This window comes from Protomyctophum parallelum, assembly GCF_964188405.1.
Source record: "Protomyctophum parallelum genome assembly, chromosome: 19".
NCBI classification, from domain to species: domain Eukaryota; kingdom Metazoa; phylum Chordata; class Actinopteri; order Myctophiformes; family Myctophidae; genus Protomyctophum; species Protomyctophum parallelum.
In genome coordinates this window covers 5,459,090-5,482,563 of record NC_139717.1, presented here as the reverse complement: position 1 = coordinate 5,482,563, position 23,474 = coordinate 5,459,090, and the positions used below count along the sequence as shown (strand labels likewise).

The window sequence follows — 23,474 nt, the reverse complement described above, 5'->3', positions numbered from 1 at the left end:
AATCTCTTTTAGGTTATTCCCCTGAACTGATTTCCCTATTCAGGCCTCCTTTAAAGTGGAGAATATGATTTACAGATGGGATGTCATCAGCCGGTGATACGTCGTTAACACCAATATAAGGAAGGTGAGAGAAGTAGTGGTGAATGGCGAGTAATTAAACTCAGTCATGAAGTAAATTAAATGAGAAATGTAACTTTAATCGAATTGGCATGAAAGAAAGAGCAGCTTAAATGTATGATGCTACAACCATTAAGACTGATCAAAGGCAAACGTGTGTATACTTGCATGCATTGTATACTTGCGTGTATAATAGCATACAGTAAGTGTCTGATGTATAACATAAAATGTGTTTTTCTTTGGGTGGCTGTGGTACCTCATTGCTCTGGTTCATCTCAGGCCAGGTCTGGTTGAGCGAGGGCATGGAAGGTGACTTGTTGGGGGTCACTTCCCCCACAGGGGAGCCCGAGTAGCCAACATCAGCTGTCGCTTCTGGAACTTCTGTGAATCGTACATGAGAAAAACATGTTGGACTAAAACACATTGAATTGCCTTGTTGTTGAAATATACTATACTATACTCTATACAACCAAAAATTACTAGAAAGCATAACAATTATCTATACTATATTATCTATATTTTTTTTGGCATACGAAATCAATGTACTACAAAGTCTAAATGCGGCTTAAGCCAGTGACAGTGTGCGTGTATTGGTATCCAAAGTGCTGGACAGAGAGAAAGAGAGACCTGCTGAGTCATCCAGGTCAATCAGCTTCGGCATCAAACTCTCGGGCAGCTTCTCTGGGAGGTCGTAGCCATTCTTCCTGGCCACCACCAGGTGGAAGGCTGCACAGAACTCGTCCAGCGTCAGTGCTCCGTCTTTGTCAAAGTCTGACAGCTCCCTGTGCCACACAGAGACAGGACAATGTGTGGTCAGACATTGAGTGGTGGAAAAGTACTCGTAATTGTAATTTAATAGTTTTTTCCAAGCCACTTGTGCGCGTTCTGAATTGCACTTTCACTTAAGTAGATGTGTGTTCTTATGCTCAACTACTTTTGGAAAGAGGTTACGATTTTACAGCCAAACAGGAGGTCCATTCTGTTAACTTGTGTTGCCCTCTATTGTACACTTTACGACAGTTCTATATAGTTTCCTTTACGGCAACACACACGAGGATATATACGCATGCGCAGCGGGCGCAGGTATTCAGATGTGATTTGTGGAGGGAACAGTGTTTACATGTTGAGCCGGTGTACGGTGAATACATTGAGTCAAAACTAAATGAACGTTGTGTTTATTAAGTCCTAATCAACATTGGTAGCAGAGGATGGTTTCGTGTTTATCAAGTCCTAATCAACACATTCATTTAAGTTTGCTTTGAACCTCTTCAACCTCTTCAGTCATACAATCTCTGACAACACAGCAGCACCGACGACAACAACAACAACATGCAAAAGAGGGAACAGTCCACACAGTGACCGTAAGCATGTGTCTGCATACATCTGCAGCACTGTATAGTCCAAAGGGTCCAACAGCGGCCGCTCACCAAATGTGTGACAGTTCTAGGATCGGTAGCTTTGATTTGGTGAAGAATTCCTTCGCTGCAGAACCTGGAACACGCAAAGCGTTGAATGAGAAATCTGTCACGCTGGTTTCAAGTGTGTGTGTGTGTGTGTGTGTGTGTGTGTGTGTGTGTTAGTGAGTGAGTGCATGCGTGCTCTCTCACCAGGTATAAAGCCATTCAGGTCCGGCTGGATGGTTTTGAACTGATTGATATAATACTGCCTCTGTTCATCTGTAATCTTCCATGGATCGTCGTAGCCACTGGACTGTCGCTGGATTTCATTGGTCGTCGTCGCCGACGCCACCGTTCGTATCGTTGTGCTCTCCTACAGAAAGCCACATGGCACATTTAGAACAAGGGGGAGGGGTATATAAGAACAGAACACACACACACACACACACACACACACACAACTCAATCCTTATCCTTGTCATTATTTTAATAATATAATAAGTCATATTATGCCTGTTCTGTCTGACTACAGCTTCAACTGAAAATATTTGAAAGGGATAGTGATATGTAATCTCTTCAGGGTGCCGCTGCAAAATATTGTGCAATGCTCATATTATGCACCTTACAGGAACTACAGAAAGCTCTTTGAGATCAGATTAGAAGGACGAGAAAACACAGTATGACACTGGGCCATGATTGCATGAGATACATTGCATGAGCCATTCACATGCCTCTCAAGTGATTCTCTCTCCAGGTAAGTGGAAGGACAGCACGGCAGAGACAGACCGCGATAAGGGCAACACACAGAGACAGAGAGACAGTTGAGAGGGGTAGAGGGTAGAGGGGTAGAGGGTAGAGGGGTAGAGGGTAGAGGGGTAGAGGGGTAGAGGGTAGAGGGTAGGGTTGGGATTCGAACCCGGGTCCATTTCAAGAGGCGGTTCCATGTTTATTTTTATTAACGGTTCCCCAAACGGTTCTCATCAGTCGTCATTTAGCTCCGCTGTGTCTGTGCATGCATGCAGGTGACGTCACCCCACCTACATGAGTGAGTGGGGTCAGGGAGGATACGCCCACTGTTCTGTGCATTCAGCGACCAGTCACCACCGCGGAGCGAGCGGGACAGTTTGTCCAAAGTGAGAGATCTTCAAAGTGTGGTTAACAAAGAGGGAAATGACTGAGGCCGAGTACGCAAAGTGCAATAAATGCAATGCCATAGTTCCCTGCAAAGGTTGTTGTAACTTGTACCAGTTCCACGGTTGCACCACGTCCACATTGAGGAAACATCTCAACCGCACTCCCCGCAGCTCCACCACAGCCGGCGGGGGACGAGGATGATGCAAGGCTGGTTCACTTCCCCAGGCTAGTAACGTTAGAAAATAAAAAACTACTAACTTCTACAGAGCTTTTCATTAGGCATATTGTACAACTGTTGTTAATGGTGTTAATTTAGAACTCAGCGTCTTTCTGTCTGATATTTTTTAAATCACATAGAGCCAAATCAAAATTTGTCTGCACTTATGCTTTTGATTTGGCTCTAAATTAATCGTGTGACTGTTGAGCCCAGCCTTTAGGTGCATATATACCTCCATAGATTGATTACTATAAACAGGAACATAGCCTACAGTTCACTACAAGGTCTGCTAAGATTAAATTAATCTGAACATTAAAGACAATATTTGTCACCACAACAATATCATTATTGCAATGTGTACTGTATATTTAATATACAGTACAAATTGCAATATACAGTACAAATTGCAACAATGATATTGTTGTGGTGGCTAGCTAGCTGGTGGTGAAGTTTAAATAATAGTGCCACCTCATAATTGTAAAGTGCATTTTCAATAATTGAATTTGTGTTTATGTACTTGGTTAGGTTAGTTATAAGATAAGCATAATCTATGTCAGAAAAAAGGGGAAAAAAATTATATTAGGAACCGTTAAGGGAACCGCTAGGAACCGGAACCATTAAGGAACCGTTAAGGGAACCGCTAGGAACCGGAACCATTAAGGAACCGTTAAGGGAACCGCTAGGAACCGGAACCATTAAGGAACCGTTAAGGGAACCGCTAGGAACCGGAACCATTAAGGAACCGTTAAGGGAACCGCTAGGAACCGGAACCATTAAGGAACCGTTAAGGGAACCGCTAGGAACCGGAACCATTAAGGAACCGTTAAGGGAACCGCTAGGAACCGGAACCATTAAGGAACCGTTAAGGGAACCGCTAGGAACCGGAACCATTAAGGAACCGTTAAGGGAACCGCTAGGAACCGGAACCATTAAGGAACCGTTAAGGGAACCGCTAGGAACCGGAACCATTAAGGAACCGTTAAGGGAACCGCTAGGAACCGGAACCATTAAGGAACCGTTAAGGGAACCGCTAGGAACCGGAACCATTAAGGAACCGTTAAGGGAACCGCTAGGAACCGGAACCATTACGGAACCGTTAAGGGAACCACTAGGAACCGGAACCATTAAGGAACCGTTAAGGGAACCCCTAGGAACCGGAACCATTAAGGAACCGTTAAGGGAACCGCTAGGAACCGGAACCATTAAGGAACCGTTAAGGGAACCGCTAGGAACCGGAACCATTAAGGAACCGTTAAGGGAACGGCTAGGAACCGGAACCATTAAGGAACCGTTAAGGGAACCGCTAGGAACCGGAACCATTAAGGAACCGTTAAGGGAACCGCTAGGAACCGGAACCATTAAGGAACCGTTAAGGGAACCGCTAGGAACCGGAACCATTAAGGAACCGTTAAGGGAACCGCTAGGAACCGGAACCATTAAGGAACCGTTAAGGGAACCGCTAGGAACCGGAACCATTAAGGAACCGTTAAGGGAACCGCTAGGAACCGGAACCATTAAGGAACCGTTAAGTGAACCGCTAGGAACCGGAACCATTAAGGAACCGTTAAGGGAACCGCTAGGAACCGGAACCATTAAGGAACCGTTAAGGGAACCACTAGGAACCGGAACCATTAAGGAACCGTTAAGGGAACCGCTAGGAACCGGAACCATTAAGGAACCGTTAAGGGAACCGCTAGGAACCGGAACCATTAAGGAACCGTTAAGGGAACCGCTAGGAACCGGAACCATTAAGGAACCGTTAAGGGAACCACTAGGAACCGGAACCATTAAGGAACCGTTAAGGGAACCGCTAGGAACCGGAACCATTAAGGAACCGTTAAGGGAACCGCTATGAACCGGAACCATTAAGGAACCGTTAAGGGAACCGCTAGGAACCGGAACCATTAAGGAACCGTTAAGGGAACCGCTAGGAACCGGAACCATTAAGGAACCGTTAAGGGAACCGCTAGGAACCGGAACCATTAAGGAACCGTTAAGGGAACCGCTAGGAACCGGAACCATTAAGGAACCGTTAAGGGAACCGCTAGGAACCGGAACCATTAAGGAACCGTTAAGGGAACCACTAGGAACCGGAACCATTACGGAACCGTTAAGGGAACCCCTAGGAACCGGAACCATTAAGGAACCGTTAAGGGAACCACTAGGAACCGGAACCATTAAGGAACCGTTAAGGGAACCACTAGGAACCGGAACCATTACGGAACCGTTAAGGGAACCGCTAGGAACCGGAACCATTAAGGAACCGTTAAGGGAACCGCTAGGAACCGGAACCATTAAGGAACCGTTAAGGGAACCGCTAGGAACCGGAACCATTACGGAACCGTTAAGGGAACCGCTAGGAACCGGAACCATTACGGAACCGTTAAGGGAACCCCTAGGAACCGGAACCATTAAGGAACCGTTAAGGGAACCGCTAGGAACCGGAACCATTAAGGAACCGTTAAGGGAACCGCTAGGAACCGGAACCATTAAGGAACCGTTAAGGGAACCGCTAGGAACCGGAACCATTAAGGAACCGTTAAGGGAACCGCTAGGAACCGGAACCATTACGGAACCGTTAAGGGAACCGCTAGGAACCGGAACCATTAAGGAACCATTAAGGGAACCGCTAGGAACCGGAACCATTAAGGAACCGTTAAGGGAACCGCTAGGAACCGGAACCATTAAGGAACCGTTAAGGGAACCGCTAGGAACCGGAACCATTAAGGAACCGTTAAGGGAACCGCTAGGAACCGGAACCATTACGGAACCGTTAAGGGAACCGCTAGGAACCGGAACCATTAAGGAACCGTTAAGGGAACCACTAGGAACCGGAACCATTAAGGAACCGTTAAGGGAACCGCTAGGAACCGGAACCATTAAGGAACCGTTAAGGGAACCGCTAGGAACCGGAACCATTAAGGAACCGTTAAGGGAACCGCTAGGAACCGGAACCATTAAGGAACCGTTAAGGGAACCGCTAGGAACCGGAACCATTAAGGAACCGTTAAGGGAACCGCTAGGAACCGGAACCATTAAGGAACCGTTAAGGGAACCGCTAGGAACCGGAACCATTAAGGAACCGTTAAGGGAACCGCTAGGAACCGGAACCATTAAGGAACCGTTAAGGGAACCGCTAGGAACCGGAACCATTAAGGAACCGTTAAGGGAACCGCTAGGAACCGGAACCATTACGGAACCGTTAAGGGAACCGCTAGGAACCGGAACCATTAAGGAACCGTTAAGGGAACCGCTAGGAACCGGAACCATTAAGGAACCGTTAAGGGAACCGCTAGGAACCGGAACCATTAAGGAACCGTTAAGGGAACCGCTAGGAACCGGAACCATTACGGAACCGTTAAGGAAACGCTAGGAACCGGAACCATTAAGGAACCGTTAAGGGAACCACTAGGAACCGGAACCATTAAGGAACCGTTAAGGGAACCGCTAGGAACCGGAACCATTAAGGAACCGTTAAGGGAACCGCTAGGAACCGGAACCATTAAGGAACCGTTAAGGGAACCACTAGGAACCGGAACCATTAAGGAACCGTTAAGGGAACCGCTAGGAACCGGAACCATTAAGGAACCGTTAAGGAAACGCTAGGAACCGGAACCATTAAGGAACCGTTAAGGGAACCGCTAGGAACCGGAACCATTAAGGAACCGTTAAGGGAACCGCTAGGAACCGGAACCATTACGGAACCGTTAAGGGAACCGCTAGGAACCGGAACCATTACGGAACCGTTAAGGGAACCGCTAGGAACCGGAACCATTAAGGAACCGTTAAGGGAACCGCTAGGAACCGGAACCATTAAGGAACCGCTAGGAACCGGAACCATTAAGGAACCGTTAAGGGAACCGCTAGGAACCGGAACCATTAAGGAACCGTTAAGGGAACCGCTAGGAACCGGAACCATTAAGGAACCGTTAAAATCCTAACGAATCCCAACCCTAGTAGAGGGCTGCCGCAGATGGTGTAATGCTATGCTACCTGGACTGACGATGGATGCATGGTTGGGAGTGTGCTGGATGGGGGGGTGTCCGCTGTGAAACTGACCCAGCTCTCCTGAACCGGAAGAGGGGGCGAATGGGCCGACCACATTCCATCACCAGGCACTGGTCCTGCACAGAATATCAAGTAAACATATTGTACTTCAACATTGAATTTGTGTATGTATTACAGCAACAGCTCAGAACCTCTGCCTGATGACCAAAATCCTAATGGGAACACCCATTTATGCTAGGGGGTTAAGATCTTATTCTTCCAATTCCATCCCCGTTACGACAACATGCCCCTCGGGTGTTGTTGGAGCCTCTGAACTGCCCTACTGTTTGTGTCATTGAGCAAGACACTTCCCTTATCTGCTCCTGATGAGAGCCTTGCCTTGGTTGCAAAGGTAGTAGCAAAATTACCTTCCGAGACATCTGATGACATCTAAATTTAAGGGCACCGCTAACTCAGCGTATGAGTAGTACGTCTTGGGTGCGGTACGTTGTAAATAGTGGGAGCTGGTGGTGGGGGTCTAGCCAGCGCATTGTTTGTAACAGGGACAGACACTGACAATAAGCTTCTCCCGGACTACTACAACACTTGTGGACAGACACTATTTTACTGTTCTTTGTTGAAAGCGGGTGCTGTATTTTTATCTACGTGTACAGGTGTAGGTGTTTGTACCAGTTTGAGTTTCTCTGAAATGCGTCCACACTGCTCCACTGGCGGTAAGCGCCGGCTGTCTGTCTGCGTTGCCGCCACTGGCCTGCCTCTTGTGTTTCCTCCATGAGTGAGGCGAGGTGGGAGGAGAATGGTGAGGAGACACGACTGGAGACGTGGAGTCAGGCTGAAGACAACAACACAAGTCAGAAACGACATGCACAGCCCTGTGCAAAGCACAGGCAATTTGCCAATGTGGGATTAATAAAGCACATTTTTGGCCTATGTAAATTATCTTAATCTCACATTTCTAATGAGTACAGTGAGACTGTAAGAAAACCAATACCTGGGAAAAGGAGGAAAAGGTCGACATGACAGTTGACGTATGACAGTTATATACTGTAGCAGCAGGAAAGTTAAAGAGGAAACGTATGCTACTAAGATCACACACATTTCAGTATTTGAACGCCACTCTCCAACAACAGGCTCCTCTGTTCTCACTGAAAATAGACAACTAGGCTATTGATAAATGGTGTGTATATATATATGTGTGTTAGAATTTCTCTAAATTAACATTTCTCAACCAGTGGATTGTGTTCCAAAAATGGGCTGCCATCAAACCACACTAGAACGATATCCTTGTGTCAACTGGATGGCTGACCTGTGACTCAATGGTAGGTGCCATGGGCTGGATGACCTCGTGGACAGGAACTGCAGAGGATGTGGGTGGAGGCCTGGGGGTCTGGGGGACCCTGGCAGGAGGCCTGGGGATGACCTCAGAGGTCGAGTAGAGCCCCGGTCTGTCCGCGTCCTGGTACAGAGTGGTGTGGCGTGCCTCCGCCTCGTTCTTTCCCACCACAAACCTGGGCAGTGGCAGGTCTTTGACTACAGAAGGGAAACCAGACATGGGATTATAAACCTGGGCAGTGGCAGGTCTTTGACTACAGAAGGGAAACCAGACATGGGATTATAAACCTGGGCAGTGGCAGGTCTTTGACTACAGAAGGGAAACCAGACATGGGATTATAAACCTGGGCAGTGGCAGGTCTTTGACTACAGAAGGGAAACCAGACATGGGATTATAAACCTGGGCAGTGGCAGGTCTTTGACTACAGAAGGGAAACCAGACATGGGATTATAAACCTGGGCAGTGGCAGGTCTTTGACTACAGAAGGGAAACCAGACATGGGATTATAAACCTGGGCAGTGGCAGGTCTTTGACTACAGAAGGGAAACCAGACATGGGATTATAAACCTGGGCAGTGGCAGGTCTTTGACTACAGAAGGGAAACCAGACATGGGATTATAAACCTGGGCAGTGGCAGGTCTTTGACTACAGAAGGGAAACCAGACATGGGATTATAAACCTGGGCAGTGGCAGGTCTTTGACTACAGAAGGGAAACCAGACATGGGATTATAAACCTGGGCAGTGGCAGGTCTTTGACTACAGAAGGGAAACCAGACATGGGATTATAAACCTGGGCAGTGGCAGGTCTTTGACTACAGAAGGGAAACCAGACATGGGATTATAAACCTGGGCAGTGGCAGGTCTTTGACTACAGAAGGGAAACCAGACATGGGATTATAAACCTGGGCAGTGGCAGGTCTTTGACTACAGAAGGGAAACCAGACATGGGATTATAGTATAGACATCTTGGCGTTTTTTCAGACATGCCATGTTGGCAGTAAAGGCAAAAAAACAAACAAAAAAAAAACAGTGATGATAATGAGGGATCATCAATTGCAAGTAGAGCCCGACCGATGTCAGATCTTTTTGGTCCAATACCGATACCGATTTTGGGGAGACACCACCACGCCGAATCGCTGATACGATGACGATGATTTGGACTGATGTTTAGTAATCGATTAAAATAATACAAAATAAAATGTAAAAACGTCTAAACTTTAAATATATATATAGTATATACACACAAACACACACACACAGTCACACACATATATACACACATGTATATATTTAAAGTGTGTGTGCGCAAGTTAACAATAGAATACAACATTGAGAACAGAAATGTTTTGGCCATAAGGCTTTTGTTTCAAAATGAACCCAGACTCTGAAGTCATACAGCATTGAATGTAAACATACACAATTGTGCAATATCATAATATCTTATTATTTTCATAAAAATAAAATAATCTGTATTCTGCATTCTCATCCAACTCAGCAGCATTGAACATGTTTTAATTTTAAAGAATTGAAAAGTAAAACCCTTTAGCAGTTTGGCAGCTGGGGCTCCATAACAACAGTTATCAGTCTCCATTTACTAAAAGCTGCATTACAAGAACATTATTAAGTTTAATGAAAAAACTAAACAACATGTTGCCGTTTGCCAGCTTAGGTCAACTATTCTTTTTCCAAGTGAATTACTACTTTCTCAAGTGAACTAGTACTGCCACTCAAGCAGTGGCAGATGAGATAATACAGGAAACCGTGCTTTTCAGCATTGAGATACACTAGACAAATGCACCTTGCAATAATACATTACAGTAATTTATTTGACACAATGGCAATATTTATTCTGCATTTCATTCGTGCTTGGTAATAGGAATTAGGCCGGGGATAGGCTATGTGTACAACAAGTGAATAGCAAAACGTGTTGTTACTTTGTGACATAAAATAACGAAGTCAGTTAACATGACGATCAATGATAATGATGGATATTAATCGATATAAAGTTTTCAATCAATATTATTAATTATGTGCACAACGAGGTCACTGACTAACTGCTGCTTTATCATGCCAAACCTTTCAGGTATCAATTCCTATTGCTTGCTGGATAATACAAGTCTCCTAATTTGGGGGTTATGCTGTGTCTTGTCTAGTTTATGCACTTGTATTTGTCGTTGAACAAAATGTTGGGGTTTTAGCTGAATAAACAAACTACTGAAGTTTGTACCGTGTTGGTGTCAGGCGTGGGACTAGCCCCTTTTGGGACCCTCGGTTACCTTTTCTGAATTTTGGACGGCGGTACCCTAGGGTCCTTCCAAAGTTATTCCACTCTCCATAGGACGCAGATTTACCTACTGTCCGTTCACGGACACCCGCTTGAGTGTTGGTGAGATGTTTCAAAGATGCATACAGCAGCAGTAGGAGACAGCGGAAACATGTGCGTTGACTTAAAGTATTTTCAATCTTTTTTGGAAGGATGTTAAGAGAATGTCCACATTGTTTGTTAAACGTCTTTACCAGATTTTAGTGTACCAACTTGCTTGTGTGTGCGCGTGTGTATGGGGGGGTGTTGGTTGTTGTCGTCACTATAGAGCGGACAGTGGAGCATGCTGCTGCCTGCATGTCAATGACTATAAACATTGGGACATCGGATTAAATGAATTAATCCGATGTAATTGGAAACATTTTTAAACTTTTTCACAGAAAAGACTAGAACACAACACTCTCCTCAGCATTAACTACTAATGTTGGTGCTTCCCAGGGGTGTGTAAGCTCAGCTGTGCTTTTACCCTTTATACTGACAGCTGTCGTACTGAGGAATGTCTGTCTGAATGTCGCACTGACACACCAGACCAATACATACTAAAATACTCAAGATGATACTGTTCAAAGATTGTTGGACAACCACTTCAGAAACTTTATACATCCACGTATGACAACATCATCCTAAGGTTAGCAAGAAATATCACGTCTTCTAATACTAACCATGTGTTGTATGGAGAATATATAGGTTGCTACGTTCAGGAAGGATATATGGTAGGGATGCTCCGATCAATCGGTGGGCGATCGATCGGCGCCGATCACCGATCGATCGTATCGGATCGGCCGTGCAAAATCCACCGATCCGCGAAACCGATCAACAAAGCAAAAAGCCGCGCCGTTCATATTAAAAAAAAATAGTGTGCCTGCAGCCATTTCACTAAGGCATCGATCTGGCGCTCTGTGAGCCACTAGTAGCGTCTTCTAGATTCCATTCCACACGCGCGCTTCCAAAGAGGAAGTAAACAGAATGCCACACTGCAGAGCAACAGCAACAAACACGACACAACATTAGAAATGTCTCTCGTTTGGCAGTTTTACGTTGTTTCAGATAAAGACCCGAAATATGCTGTTTGCAACACGTGTGGAGAAGATGTCCCACGTGGAGGTAATATACCAAAGAATTTTAATACAACCAACTTGAAACGGCATTTGAAAACTAAACACGACGACGAGCATGCAGAATACATCAGGCTAAGTGAAGCGAAAGAAGCTGCTGCTGCAACATCAGAAACAGAAGAAAAGAAGCACACACAGATGACGGTTAAAGCAGCGTTTAAAGCCGTCGAACCTTTCCCTCACGACAGCAAAAAAGCAACGGCCATAAATAAGAAAGTCATGCAATTCATTGCGCTGGATCAGCAGCCACTATCAGTCGTGGATGATGCAGGTTTCATACAGCTTTTATCACACTTGGAGCCACGGTACACAATACCAGGACGCAAGTATTTCACCGACAAGGCTTTGCCTGAGTTGTACGATGCCGTTTACAGCCACATTGACAGTCTTATGAAACACGGTGCCACAGCCATCAGTTTTACTTCAGATATTTGGAGTTCTAGTGTATCGCCCATGTCAATGCTGAGTCTCACTGCACAGTGGGTGGATGAAAACTTTGTACTGCAGAGCGCCGTTCTACACTCACAAGAGTTTGGTGGCTCACACACAGCTCTTGCTTTGGCAGAGACATACAAGACCATGCTTGAAGCTTGGAGCATACCGAAGGAGAAAGTGCATGTGATCCTTCGGGATAATGCCAAAAATATGGAAAAGGCCATGAAAGATGCGAAGCTCCCCAGCTTACCCTGTATGGCACACACCCTACAGCTTGCTATAAAAGATGGACTTCTGTCACAGCGCGCCATCATTGACATACTGGCTATAGGGAGACGCATTGTTGGCCATTTCAAACACTCCCCTTTGGCGTATGGACGTCTTCAAGACATCCAGAGAGAGATGGGCCAAGTGCCGAAGAGATTGCAACAAGATGTAGAAACCCGCTGGAACAGTTCTTTATACATGGCACAGAGTCTACTCGAACAAAAACGGGCATTGCTGTCCTATGCATCAGACTACACTTTGCCCTGTGAATTCACCACCCACCAGTGGAAGCTGTTGGATAATCTAGCGGTTCTCCTCAAACCTTTCGAGGAGACTACAAATGACATCTGCAAAGCAATAGCCACAGCAGCTGATGTTATCCCAGCCATCGCAGCACTGACGCTTCTGCTCGAGACACCAGATGATGCCGACAGAGGAGTCCAAACAGCCAAAGAAACGTTGTGCAACGCCGTCAAAAAGAGATTCAGAGACATTGTGACAGAGCCCCTCTACATCCTGGCTACAATGCTTGATCCCAGGTGAGCCTAACAGTAACAAAACATGAAAAGTTGAAAACAATCAAATAAAAATGATTAATGGGCTAAATTTTAATTATATATGCATATATATTATTTATTTGCTCAGCTGACATCCCGTTAATAAATAAATGTTTACCGTGGTGGGCGGCCACAAGTTTCATTCATCATTGTATATTATTTGTATACTCTACTGTCTCACTATAAAAGTCCACACCAAGCCCAGGGGGCAGTTACATATGGTTGTTTATTCATTCACTGTTTGCATCGCCCTCTAGTGGTTAGGTAATCAATAATATATGACACTCACTAATGTAATGTTTTATTTTCTCAATGAAAGGTTTAAGGATGGGTTCTTCACAGAGAATCGCAAAGGCCATGCACGGGAGTTGCTTTCCCAACTTCTCACTAAGCTTGCTTCAAACCCGGATAGACCAGAACCACCACAGCCAGATCTAGAGCCAGTGCCAGCAGAGCCAGTCGTGCCAGATGACATCTTGGAAGCCCCAGACGACATTGACGAAGACGAGACAGCAGCAGAGCCCATCCCCAAAGTCCAGCGACGATCAGCCTTGTATGAGATGTATTCTGCCATTTTAGGAAGTCAGGAACAGGCCACTGACAATGATGGCGAGTCCGTAGCATTTCAGATGAATATGTATCTAAGCGAGAAAATGATCAGTCTAAACCAATCCCCCTTCGCTTATTGGCAGAGAGAGAAGCGTTTCCCAGCGCTTGCTAGAGCAGCCCGGGTGTACCTTGGGGCACCATGCACCAGTGTTAATAGTGAGCGTCTGTTTAGCACAGCAGCACAAATTATTGACGAAAAAAGAAATAGGTTGACCTCCAAGAATGCAGAGATGCTCATATTCACCAAGGTGAATTTGCCCATGCTCCTGGAAAGCCAAGCTCAAGGCTTTAAGTAGACTAGTCTACCGACTACCTGCCATTCATTTATTTTATTTGTTTGCAGACTTTGCACTTTAGTTTGCACTATTCATTTATTTTCTTTGTTTGCACTATTTGAAATTTTGAATGTCATTTAAGTTTTATTGCAAGTGCAACTGATATTTTCTTTTAATGCACCTTAGGTCAAGAAGTGTATTTTATTTACACATTAGTAAATGTGAATCTCATTGAAAATTTATTTTTGATTGAAGTTGCAACTGATTTTATTTTTTCTCTTAATGCACCTTATTATGACATATTGTAACTGTAATGCAGTTGAGATGTTTATTACACTGACCGTTTGCTTTTACTCTTTTACTGTAAGATTGGAAGGGAGTTCAGTTCAGAATTCAGATATTGTTTGTTATAGAGTCCTACCTCATTTAAGCTTAGCTTAGAGTTTGAAATATTTCAGGTATTTGTTTCATTTTTTGACATTGATATACCTCATGACAACTTGAATCCATAAGGAGACTGTCTGATAATTCAACTCTGTTCAGTGACTGTGAGTCACACATTTCATTTTGATTGATGCACCTTGTAAAAAAAAGAAAAAAATAATTGGCTTGGGACATTCCATATTATCTATATGATAATGGCAGCATTGGCAGCCACACATTGCTACGTATAATGTAGCAATGTGTGGCTGCCAATGCTGCCATTATCATATAGATAATATGGAATGTCCCAGGCCATTTTTTTTACTACTGTCTCTCAGGTGGTCCATTGTACTGAATATTTTTTGGAGATTAATTACATGCCAGTGTCGCTAGATGGCGCCGCTACGCCTCCCTTGCCAGGGATTTAGCCACTACATTAGACGTGCAACCGACTCTTTGTTCGAAATCTCTTTGTTTGATTAGACATTCTAGTAACCGGAAGCTCTCCGCTCCACTTCCGGTCCTGTTGTCAACAAATTCAAAACAACATTATATCTAGTATCAGAACTCAGAAGCGCTAGTTGCGTTGATTTATTGAGCTATTAACTAAACATAACCCCATCACCTCAACCTGAGCTTCAATTCCGATAAAAAAACACTACTAAAAAATCGCGCTTATAATGGAAGTGGACGGAGGGAAAACATTTGAGGAAGAATCGCCCACCAACAGCGCGGGATCAACTGATCTATAAGGTAAATAAAATTGCAATCCCTGGCAAAGGAGGTCGATTTAGTTCAACTGTTTCAATTCAAACACGTTTGATGCAAAGTTTATTGTTTAATAAAGGGCAAACTAAGGTACAAATGAGTCTCGTCATGGTATGGGTAAGAAAGATTAAACAAGACATGATACTAGACTAGTACTGTAATCTGAAATGTACTGTAATTCTGCAAACTTAAATACTTGTCTTAAATTCAATCAATCAAATTAAATCAGCGGTATATGAAAATGACCGGAGCGCAGGTTGCCAGGTTTTTTTTATAAGTAAAAAAAATATATATATAAAAAAAAAAAAAAAAATGTATTAAAAAAGATCGGAATCGGTATCGGAATCGGCCGATAAAAAAAAAAAAGATCGGTGATCGGCATCGGCCCCCAAAAACGTGATCGGAGCATCCCTAATATATGGTGTACCAGCATACAATGCTGGTAGGTCAGACTAAAGAGGTCCTTGAGGCTTAATTAGGAGTTGTAGTAGCCATGGGGTAATCTAGGCGGTGTCTTCATGTACTGTATGTATGTAATATTGTTTTGTTCTTTGTGCTATGTCAAATGTGTGTATGTGTTTTGCATACTTGGCTGCTGGGTCGCAAGACAAATGTCAAATGACAATACAGTACTATATGATATGATATATCACTAACTAGACTAGATGGTTACAGTAATACAGTACTATATCATATGATATATCACTAACTAGACTAGATGGTTGTCTCTTTCTCTCTCTATTTTATGGTGGTAGGCTCTTGTCTTTTGTCTTGACTCCATGTCTTTTCCACTGCACTTAACTTTGTTAGGGAAAAGTCAAAGTAAATATTACATTAAGTAAGGAGTTGCTTACAGTCATTTGTGAAAGGTGGACTCGTACACACACAAGTGTGTGAGAGTGAATAGAATTTATTCTAATGTATTGCGTGTATCAAAGAAGAAAAAAAAAAAGATTGTGCTGATAGCTGCTTCCACGGGCCATTATAATTACAGCTACTCAGAAGCATATGACCTGCACGAGTGATGTACATCCAAGTGCCAGCAAAATTCATACTTGAATCTGTCATCTGTGAATCTATAAAGCATACAGTATATTAGCAAAATGACTAAAATGTAGTATATCTACATACACGGTAGAAGTGCAATTTATACATACAGTAAATACTAAATAGCTGAAATAGCACACAGGGGGCGGCGGTGGCTCAGGGGTAGAGTGCCTGGATGGTAACCGTAAGGTTGCCAGTTCGAACCCGGGCTCCCCCAGAGTTACTGTCGAAGTGTCCTTGAGCAAGACACTGAACCCCTAATTGCTCCTGATGTGCTAGTTGGTGCCTTGCATGGTTTCCGCTGCCATCGGTGTATGAATGGGTGAATGTAATGCACAATCTCTGTAAAGCGCCTTGGATAAAGGCGCTATATAAATGCACCATTTACCATTTACCAATAATAATGTGCATGTCAAAAATGTACATTGTCAGTTGACTTGGGTTTTTGGGTCATTTTCTGTATCAGGAATGATTTGGGGGATCTGAAGTTGTGAATGTTATTTCTAGTTTGCAGATTGGATTTGTTTTCGATGTGCACTCTGTGCACATCGAAAACTAAGTGATTAGAAAACAACCTGTGATATGTCTTCTGTTATTTTCCAGAAGTGATTACTTTACAAAAGGTCTCAATTGTTCATGAATAATGTTTGTTATGAGCTGGTCCAGCCGGCCCCATTCACTGCCATGTATTCATTGCACTTCCTGTGTGAGTTTGGCTCCCATGAAAGTGTCCATGGAAGTGTCATGGCGCAGCCCAGTCACGTGACCACTTCACTTCCTTCTCAGAGCTTCCTTGTTCTAATCTACCTTGCCGTAAACAAGGAAGTGAACAGCAGCGTGCATGCACGAATCAGCAAGTAGTATGGTGCAGAAGGAGAGGCCAACCCAAAAAAAAGGGGGAAAATATATCAATGAAAAAGCACTATGACGTGTGTACACGTCCACTGGATCCATCGGTTGTATTTCATATGACATTTCCACAGTCCTACGGTCTGAATGTGTTAAGAAATGCCAATACGATCAACATATTTGACCTTTTAAAAGAATACCACTATAATCACATAATGTAAGAGTAGCAATGACACTAAGGTGCTATTTACACGAGGATGGTGTTCATAAAAAACTGCAAAATAAAGTATCGTTTGCTGCTGTCATTTAGACGAGAACCGTGTTCACAGGAGGTGAAAACGCAACGAAGTGAAACCACCTCCCAGAGTGTAAATCTTTTAGAACGCCGTTTCCTATGGTCTCCATATAAACAGGCAAAACGGTGGATCCGCAAAACTTGTGACATCATGGCTTACGTCAGCTCTGGTCGGCTCGCCCCGTGTCCTACGTTTTTACATGGTGTCATAGGCATGCGTCAGTTGCTAGGGGAAACGAACAACAACAACCATGTCGGATAGTCCGGTTTGCTGGAGGTGTGATGAGGACGCGACGTTTGTTTACTTTCTGTGTAGAAGAAGAACGGAAGTAGTTCTACGCATGCGTGACTTATGTCTATGGTTTATATAAGCGCTGCGTCACACGGACCCCACAAGGACACGCGCCACCTAGCATATATATGCATGCACTTTGTAGCGTGTTCATTCAAGTGTGCGTTCTCATGTAAATGGTCCAAAAAAATGAGAACGCAACGGGACTTTGGCGTGTTATATGGAGATGGTCGCTGTCTAAAAGAGGCCTAAGACTGTTTGAGCAGAAACTCTCTCACCACCCAACAGATTAGTTTCCGTGGTTCAAAACAAAAGTAGGGTTTAATAGGCTGTATCTATATTGGTGTGAGGAAGTGGTAGCCTGGTTAATAAACCAGACCGAATCAGCCGTTGGCAAAAAAAAATTGCCTACCGGCGGATTTCGGTCTGGAGAGGCTCAATTGTACGCCCATTTTCTACACACGAAAACGTGTGCGCCCAATAGGGACACGGTATGCAATATGGGCGGGCTTTGGTACAGTGACGTTCAATGCTTGAGACCTTTGACTGACAGTAGCTCTGACCAATTGCGTCAAAGAGAAAATGTTTCCCTGGAAATGAAATCCAAGCTGAGCCTCCCCAGACTAATATCCCGCGGATCCGTGCGATATTAGTCTGGTTTATTAACCAGGCTAAGGAAGTGGTTCAGTGTCTGTGCTTCCTTTTTGACTTGTCACTTTTTTTGGATGTTCTGCAGTGCTTCTCCAATGTCTCAAACTGTCAACCACCTAATATCAAAACATTAGGCTATCAAATGGGAGGAAATAATAAAGGGTTATCTATGCTAGTTGCAAGGCGGTGTGAGGTGTCATACACTGAAAATAGAAAATCTACACGTCCACAATGTGTCGCAATGTGAGGCATTGTGACTTGTAGATCGGCTACTTTGGGTGCGCGACCAAGTATAATCGGCCCTTAAGCCAAAATAGCACCCAAATAACATGCGTGTGCTTCAGAGGGTGTCTGACAATTTCAGTGAAGTACAATGTCACGTCGTTCAACTACTTTCAAAACAATGTGATTCACAGGCCTGAAACATGTCCATACTGTAACTGCATATCCCGTTCTCCTCAAAATGCACAAAACCTGAAGCAATTAATTGCTTGTATGAAGCATTTTGATGGTGCAGAGGCTGGTGCAGAAAACTCTGAAAAGAAGGACATAGCTGAGACTTTGTATTAAGCATAAGATTCCAGTAGATACACAAGTAATGTGTACGTTCAATATGTAGGAAGCCCTTTTGACCCGTTGTATTTTTGTGCAGTAAGGGGCTTCTGACAGGAAAGAAGAACAGGATATAGAAAGACTTATGAAGTAGCTCTGCATGCTTGATTGATAAAATGATATATCACAGGATGATTATGAGTTTATGATGATCTCTCCTCATGTAATCACTAATCACCGATTATGTTACACTGCTAATTGTGCATTCATAGCACACGTTTCTGTTTAGTTTCATCCCAGTCATGGATTTGGATCGCCGCCTCCTCCTGTGGCCACGAGGTGCTGAATGGATCTCTGGTGTTGTTAAGCAGTGGGTTGCAGTTTTACAGTCTTATCATATGCTGTGACTTAAGATGTTGGTTATTCAGCATAACCACAGGCTTTTTGTGCATGTGTACTCTACATTGTCTTCGTAATAAATCAATAGTACCCTACACTACAGAAGATGTGTGGAATGTCCTGCGAGTGCGACCCGAACGCATTCACTCAGTACTAAAACAAATGAACATGACAGACCACCTTGTGCAGAACGATTATCCACCATGCAGCTGCCAACAGGTTCAACTTAGGGGCGTCCAACCAATAGCCGTTAAGAAATTTGGTAACAGACAACATTAACGGCTAATGGTTAACCGATCACCCGCTGTGATATCGGGGAGGAAGCGAGAGTAAATCCATGTTATAATTTGGCGTAACCATATGGACTCTTATATTTTGTGGTCTCGAAACACAAGCACATACGTAGCGCAACGCATTGTGAGCTTGTAGATCCCTAGATCGTCTATTAGGCTACTGGGAAAGTGTGTGCATCACAGTGCATGTGTTCACGATAACGCACGTAACGTTGTGGCTGCCAATTTCCCCCATCCGGGTGGACCCTAACTCTATGGGGTGGACTGGGACTTGAAAAACTCTGTTGGAGGAACTTGGAGCCGGCTATTTGTCCTTTTTTAATGGATAAAAATAGCCATTTTTTTTCCTTAACAGTTAATTAGCCGGCAAGGCCTGACGGGTAACCGGTTAATAAAATGTCTCCATTTGGCCAGCCCTAGTTCAATGTCTTCGTCAGGGCGTGGCGATCAAGCCTGTACTTGAAGCCTGTCCCAATGGGACCCCTCTTCTCTATACTTAATGGTACGTTGAATATAGCGAAAATAGCCAATCTAAAAGCTTGGACAGAACTACAGATCTGCTACTTTTACCAAATGTTCACATATTTTCCGCAAATGTTTGCTTATTACGCCCAGAATAGTGATGCATAGAGTCTATGCATCACTATTCTGGGCGTAATAAGCAAACATTGTCAGTCGGTCAAACTACATGAACCATAATGCTATGGTCTATGCCATAGACCATAGCATTATGGTTGTAGCTTGACTGACATTTTCATGTTGTGTAATGTACTGTATGCAACTCTACTCTATTGTGCTACTCAGAGGCGGTGGTCATTTTTGTCGTCATTAAATGGCACTGTGTTAGTCTTTTTTAAGTTATAAACAACAATAACAAGCCTATTACTGAGGTCAACACTTACCTGAGTTGAGGCTTTCCACCCTGAGGGGCAGTCCAGACTGGGCAACGGCAATTAGTTTCAACGCAATATAGAACTGGCTCCTCCCAAAGTGACCCAGCCGAGTGGCACCACACAGCTCTGTGATCTGAACACAACCAAGGGGCAATGTTTAATGGCATTGAACTCATCAGGAACCCCATTGTTTCTAATTCTAATGTGATTGATTGAATGATTTTGGACCAGGAAAAGAATATGGACACTCTGACTGTTAATAGAATAAACAAAGAACAGAGAATAATTTAATCAAGCAGAGTAGTATGCACCATTTACCATCTTGATTATATTGTATATACTGGTAGGTCAAACAGTGGGGTCAAGATCTGGGTCCTCAAAGTCATCATCAAACAGGTGCCAAATGTCTAAACTGGGAAAGCTAACCGAACACGTTTATTAAAGACTTCAACAGAAACTATGAAGTTTGAACACTGCATCTATAATATCATGAACATATAGACACTCCAGTCCACACCAGTGGACCTATTCAAAACATGAAAATTGTATGCATGCAAAGGAACCATGAACAGATGTCACATGAATCAATTCAAATTACAGTACAATATGTTCCCAGTTTTGCTCATTAAGCCAGACTAGATAAATCTGACCTCACTAATTGTGTCACACTTGACCTCATGTTGAGTAAGCTCCATGTAAAGTTCTACAAATTATGCAATGTATATGTTGAGTGCACACACACACACACACACACACACACACACACACACACACACACACACACACACACACACACACACACACACACACACACACACACACACACAATTGCCTACTAATAATGAGACAGCTGCCCCTATGGTCAGTATGTGCCTATGTGGACACCAGACAGATCACTAGAAATAGATTTTCTGCTGATCCAATACTTCATTTCAAGCCTTTGCAGACACATAACTGTATAACTGTGTGTGTGTGTGTGTGTGTGTGTGTGTGTGTGTGTGTGTGTGTGTGTGTGTGTGTGTGTGTGTGTGTGTGTGTGTGTGTGTGTGTGTGTGTGTGTGTGCGCGCGCGCGCGTGCGTGTGTGTTTGTGTGTGTGTGTGTGTGTGTGTGTCCAGCAGTGACTCGCCTACAGTTTGGGAGTTAAAGATTACAACAGCTCTTCACTGTTCCACACAGCTCCCCTTGTTGACCTTGAAAAAGGATGCTGACTCACAAACAGCAAATATTGGCCAGCTAAGGCCAGGAGTCACGAGAATGGGTTGCTAGTGCTACAGTTGGTCTACTCTGGTTGCACACACCTGATGGAAAAGACTGGACCAGGAGAACGATAGAATATAATAATTTGTGGCATTACTACAAAACAAAACAAATGTACTTAAACAAGGTTAGAAGCATAATAGAGTTTTACCAGTGATGTCTGAGTTTGACCAGTACAGTATGATAACTGGATTTATCTTACACGAAACTGGTTTGTGGCTCTGTCTGAATGGTAGTGGCACACAACCACACTGGACTGGACACTAAAGAGTGAGCAGGGAGAAGTAGTGGGGTGACATTAGGAATGTCCCGTTATGTCTAGAGCCTACTACCTGGACTAGAGCCGCACATGATCCCCAAGTGCCATTAAATGTGTGACACTCATGACACCTTGTTGTGGTGTCAGTTTAAAAGAATAAACCAAACCTTCAACAAAAAGGTGGCTTTGGGTAAGCTAGCACTAGCCACAAGAAGGTGTGTCTGTCTTGCTACGCCACATAGCTAACATACATGGTAGCGTATAACTGTATGGCTGGCTGGCGTTCTGACAGCCCAGCGTGTCTGGAAAATATTCCAGTGCAGCCTGTTCTACTGGGTTTGTTCTCACTAGTATTCTCTCAGTCAGTGTCACAGTTTATATGTAAGTTGCTACTGTTAGCTCACCTGCAGGACAACTTCGCTGGGTAACTGGGCCGCCCGGAAAAGGTCAAGAACTCTCCCGTTAGAAGCCACTTTCTTGGTGTTGTCCGTGTCGCAGTAGATGAACAGGTCCGAGTAGTACTTCTGTTCCACGTCGCTCAACGTTAGACTTTCCATCGTAGCAACCCCGATCAGACCCGGACTGGTGCGATGTATCGATCAGCTCTCCTTGGTCACAGTGCGCTGGGGCTGGATCCAAATATGGGCGAGACTTCAGGATCCCAAACTCAGCTGGTGTGAACCAAACCAGCTAACGTCAATGTGTGTTAGCGTGTGCCACTGCCCCGTCTGTGGAGTTTTCTGCTCCGCGTTTAGGATAAGAGACCCTCGGCAATATCTGCACGTTTACGCGGAGGCCTGGACGTTATACGCTTCCATGCAGTTAAATAATGACTTAACTTGTGCAGCCAACAGCTGGCTAGTACAGTGCAGCTAGCTAGTAGCTAGCTTGAATCAAAGTCAGCGGTGCTCACTGCTGGCTAACAAGCAAGTCCCCCAAAGTGCGTCCGTCTTTCCTCAGCCCTGGACGTGTAGTAAAACCGCTAAACCTCACCCGATGCTACAACTACTTGTTCGTGTTCCGTAGCGGGACTGCGTTTCTGCGACTCGCCGGAAACCACTTGCCCCACAGCAGCGTTTTAGAAGTAAAGTTTCAGGGTGTTTAGGTTCCTTCTTCTTCCAGCAGTCAGAGCCGCCATTCCTCTGTCTACATTTCCTACCATTAGGATTCCTATGGCCCGTGACGTCACAGTGCAGACTGCTCGAGGAGTTTGCGGGCGCGTTCGGAAACAGCGCACTGAGCGCACTGCGCAACGCAAACTAATGGGTGAGTGCGCTCCGGTGCGGTGTTTCCCAACGCGCCCGCACCAGCGCCTTTTATATGAGAGAGTATAGTGACAACTCCGTTCACTTCACGGGGCCAGTCCAATGGCGGCTCTTCTACATAGACTTCTATTGCGAAGAGCATGGCGAAGAGTGACAATTGACAAAGTCCGACCGGGACCGAAAGTTGACAGAAACAGAACGCAATGGACTTTAAGGAACAGACAAGCTTTAATGATCTTGAATCCCTTTATTTGATATCGGTTTTTAGTAATACAACAAGTAGTACAACATATACATTACAGAGACTTTAGTTGTTTACTGTACAATACTTTAAAACAGTTGTCATGTTGCACACATGCCTAAAATTGCTGATATTTGCGCCGCCCTCGTTGAAAACAATGTAGTTCAAACTCCAGCTTGTCACACTCCAGGGCTGCATGAA

General features: G+C 44.3%; 1 protein-coding gene across 3 annotated transcripts in view; it reads right to left on the bottom strand.

Moving 5' to 3' along the window:
- The window catches only part of LOC310877138 (ralBP1-associated Eps domain-containing protein 1-like), a 35,766-nt gene extending 12,850 nt beyond the window's left edge, over positions 1-22,916 (bottom strand). For 2 of the 3 annotated variants that reach the window (XM_083790867.1, XM_083790869.1), the window contains exons 1-9: positions 22,172-22,916; positions 20,260-20,383; positions 8,180-8,403; positions 7,543-7,705; positions 6,859-6,989; positions 1,725-1,887; positions 1,545-1,608; positions 745-899; positions 374-498 (exon numbers count right to left, since the gene is read on the bottom strand). In XM_083790867.1, the coding sequence (XP_083646993.1) occupies positions 374-498; positions 745-899; positions 1,545-1,608; positions 1,725-1,887; positions 6,859-6,989; positions 7,543-7,705; positions 8,180-8,403; positions 20,260-20,383; positions 22,172-22,324 (1,302 nt within the window). In that variant the 5' untranslated portion in view covers positions 22,325-22,916. The remainder of the gene's footprint in view (positions 1-373; positions 499-744; positions 900-1,544; positions 1,609-1,724; positions 1,888-6,858; positions 6,990-7,542; positions 7,706-8,179; positions 8,404-20,259; positions 20,384-22,171) is intronic. The other variant, XM_083790868.1, reaches the window with a different exon arrangement.
- Positions 22,917-23,474: the final 558 nt, after the last annotated feature.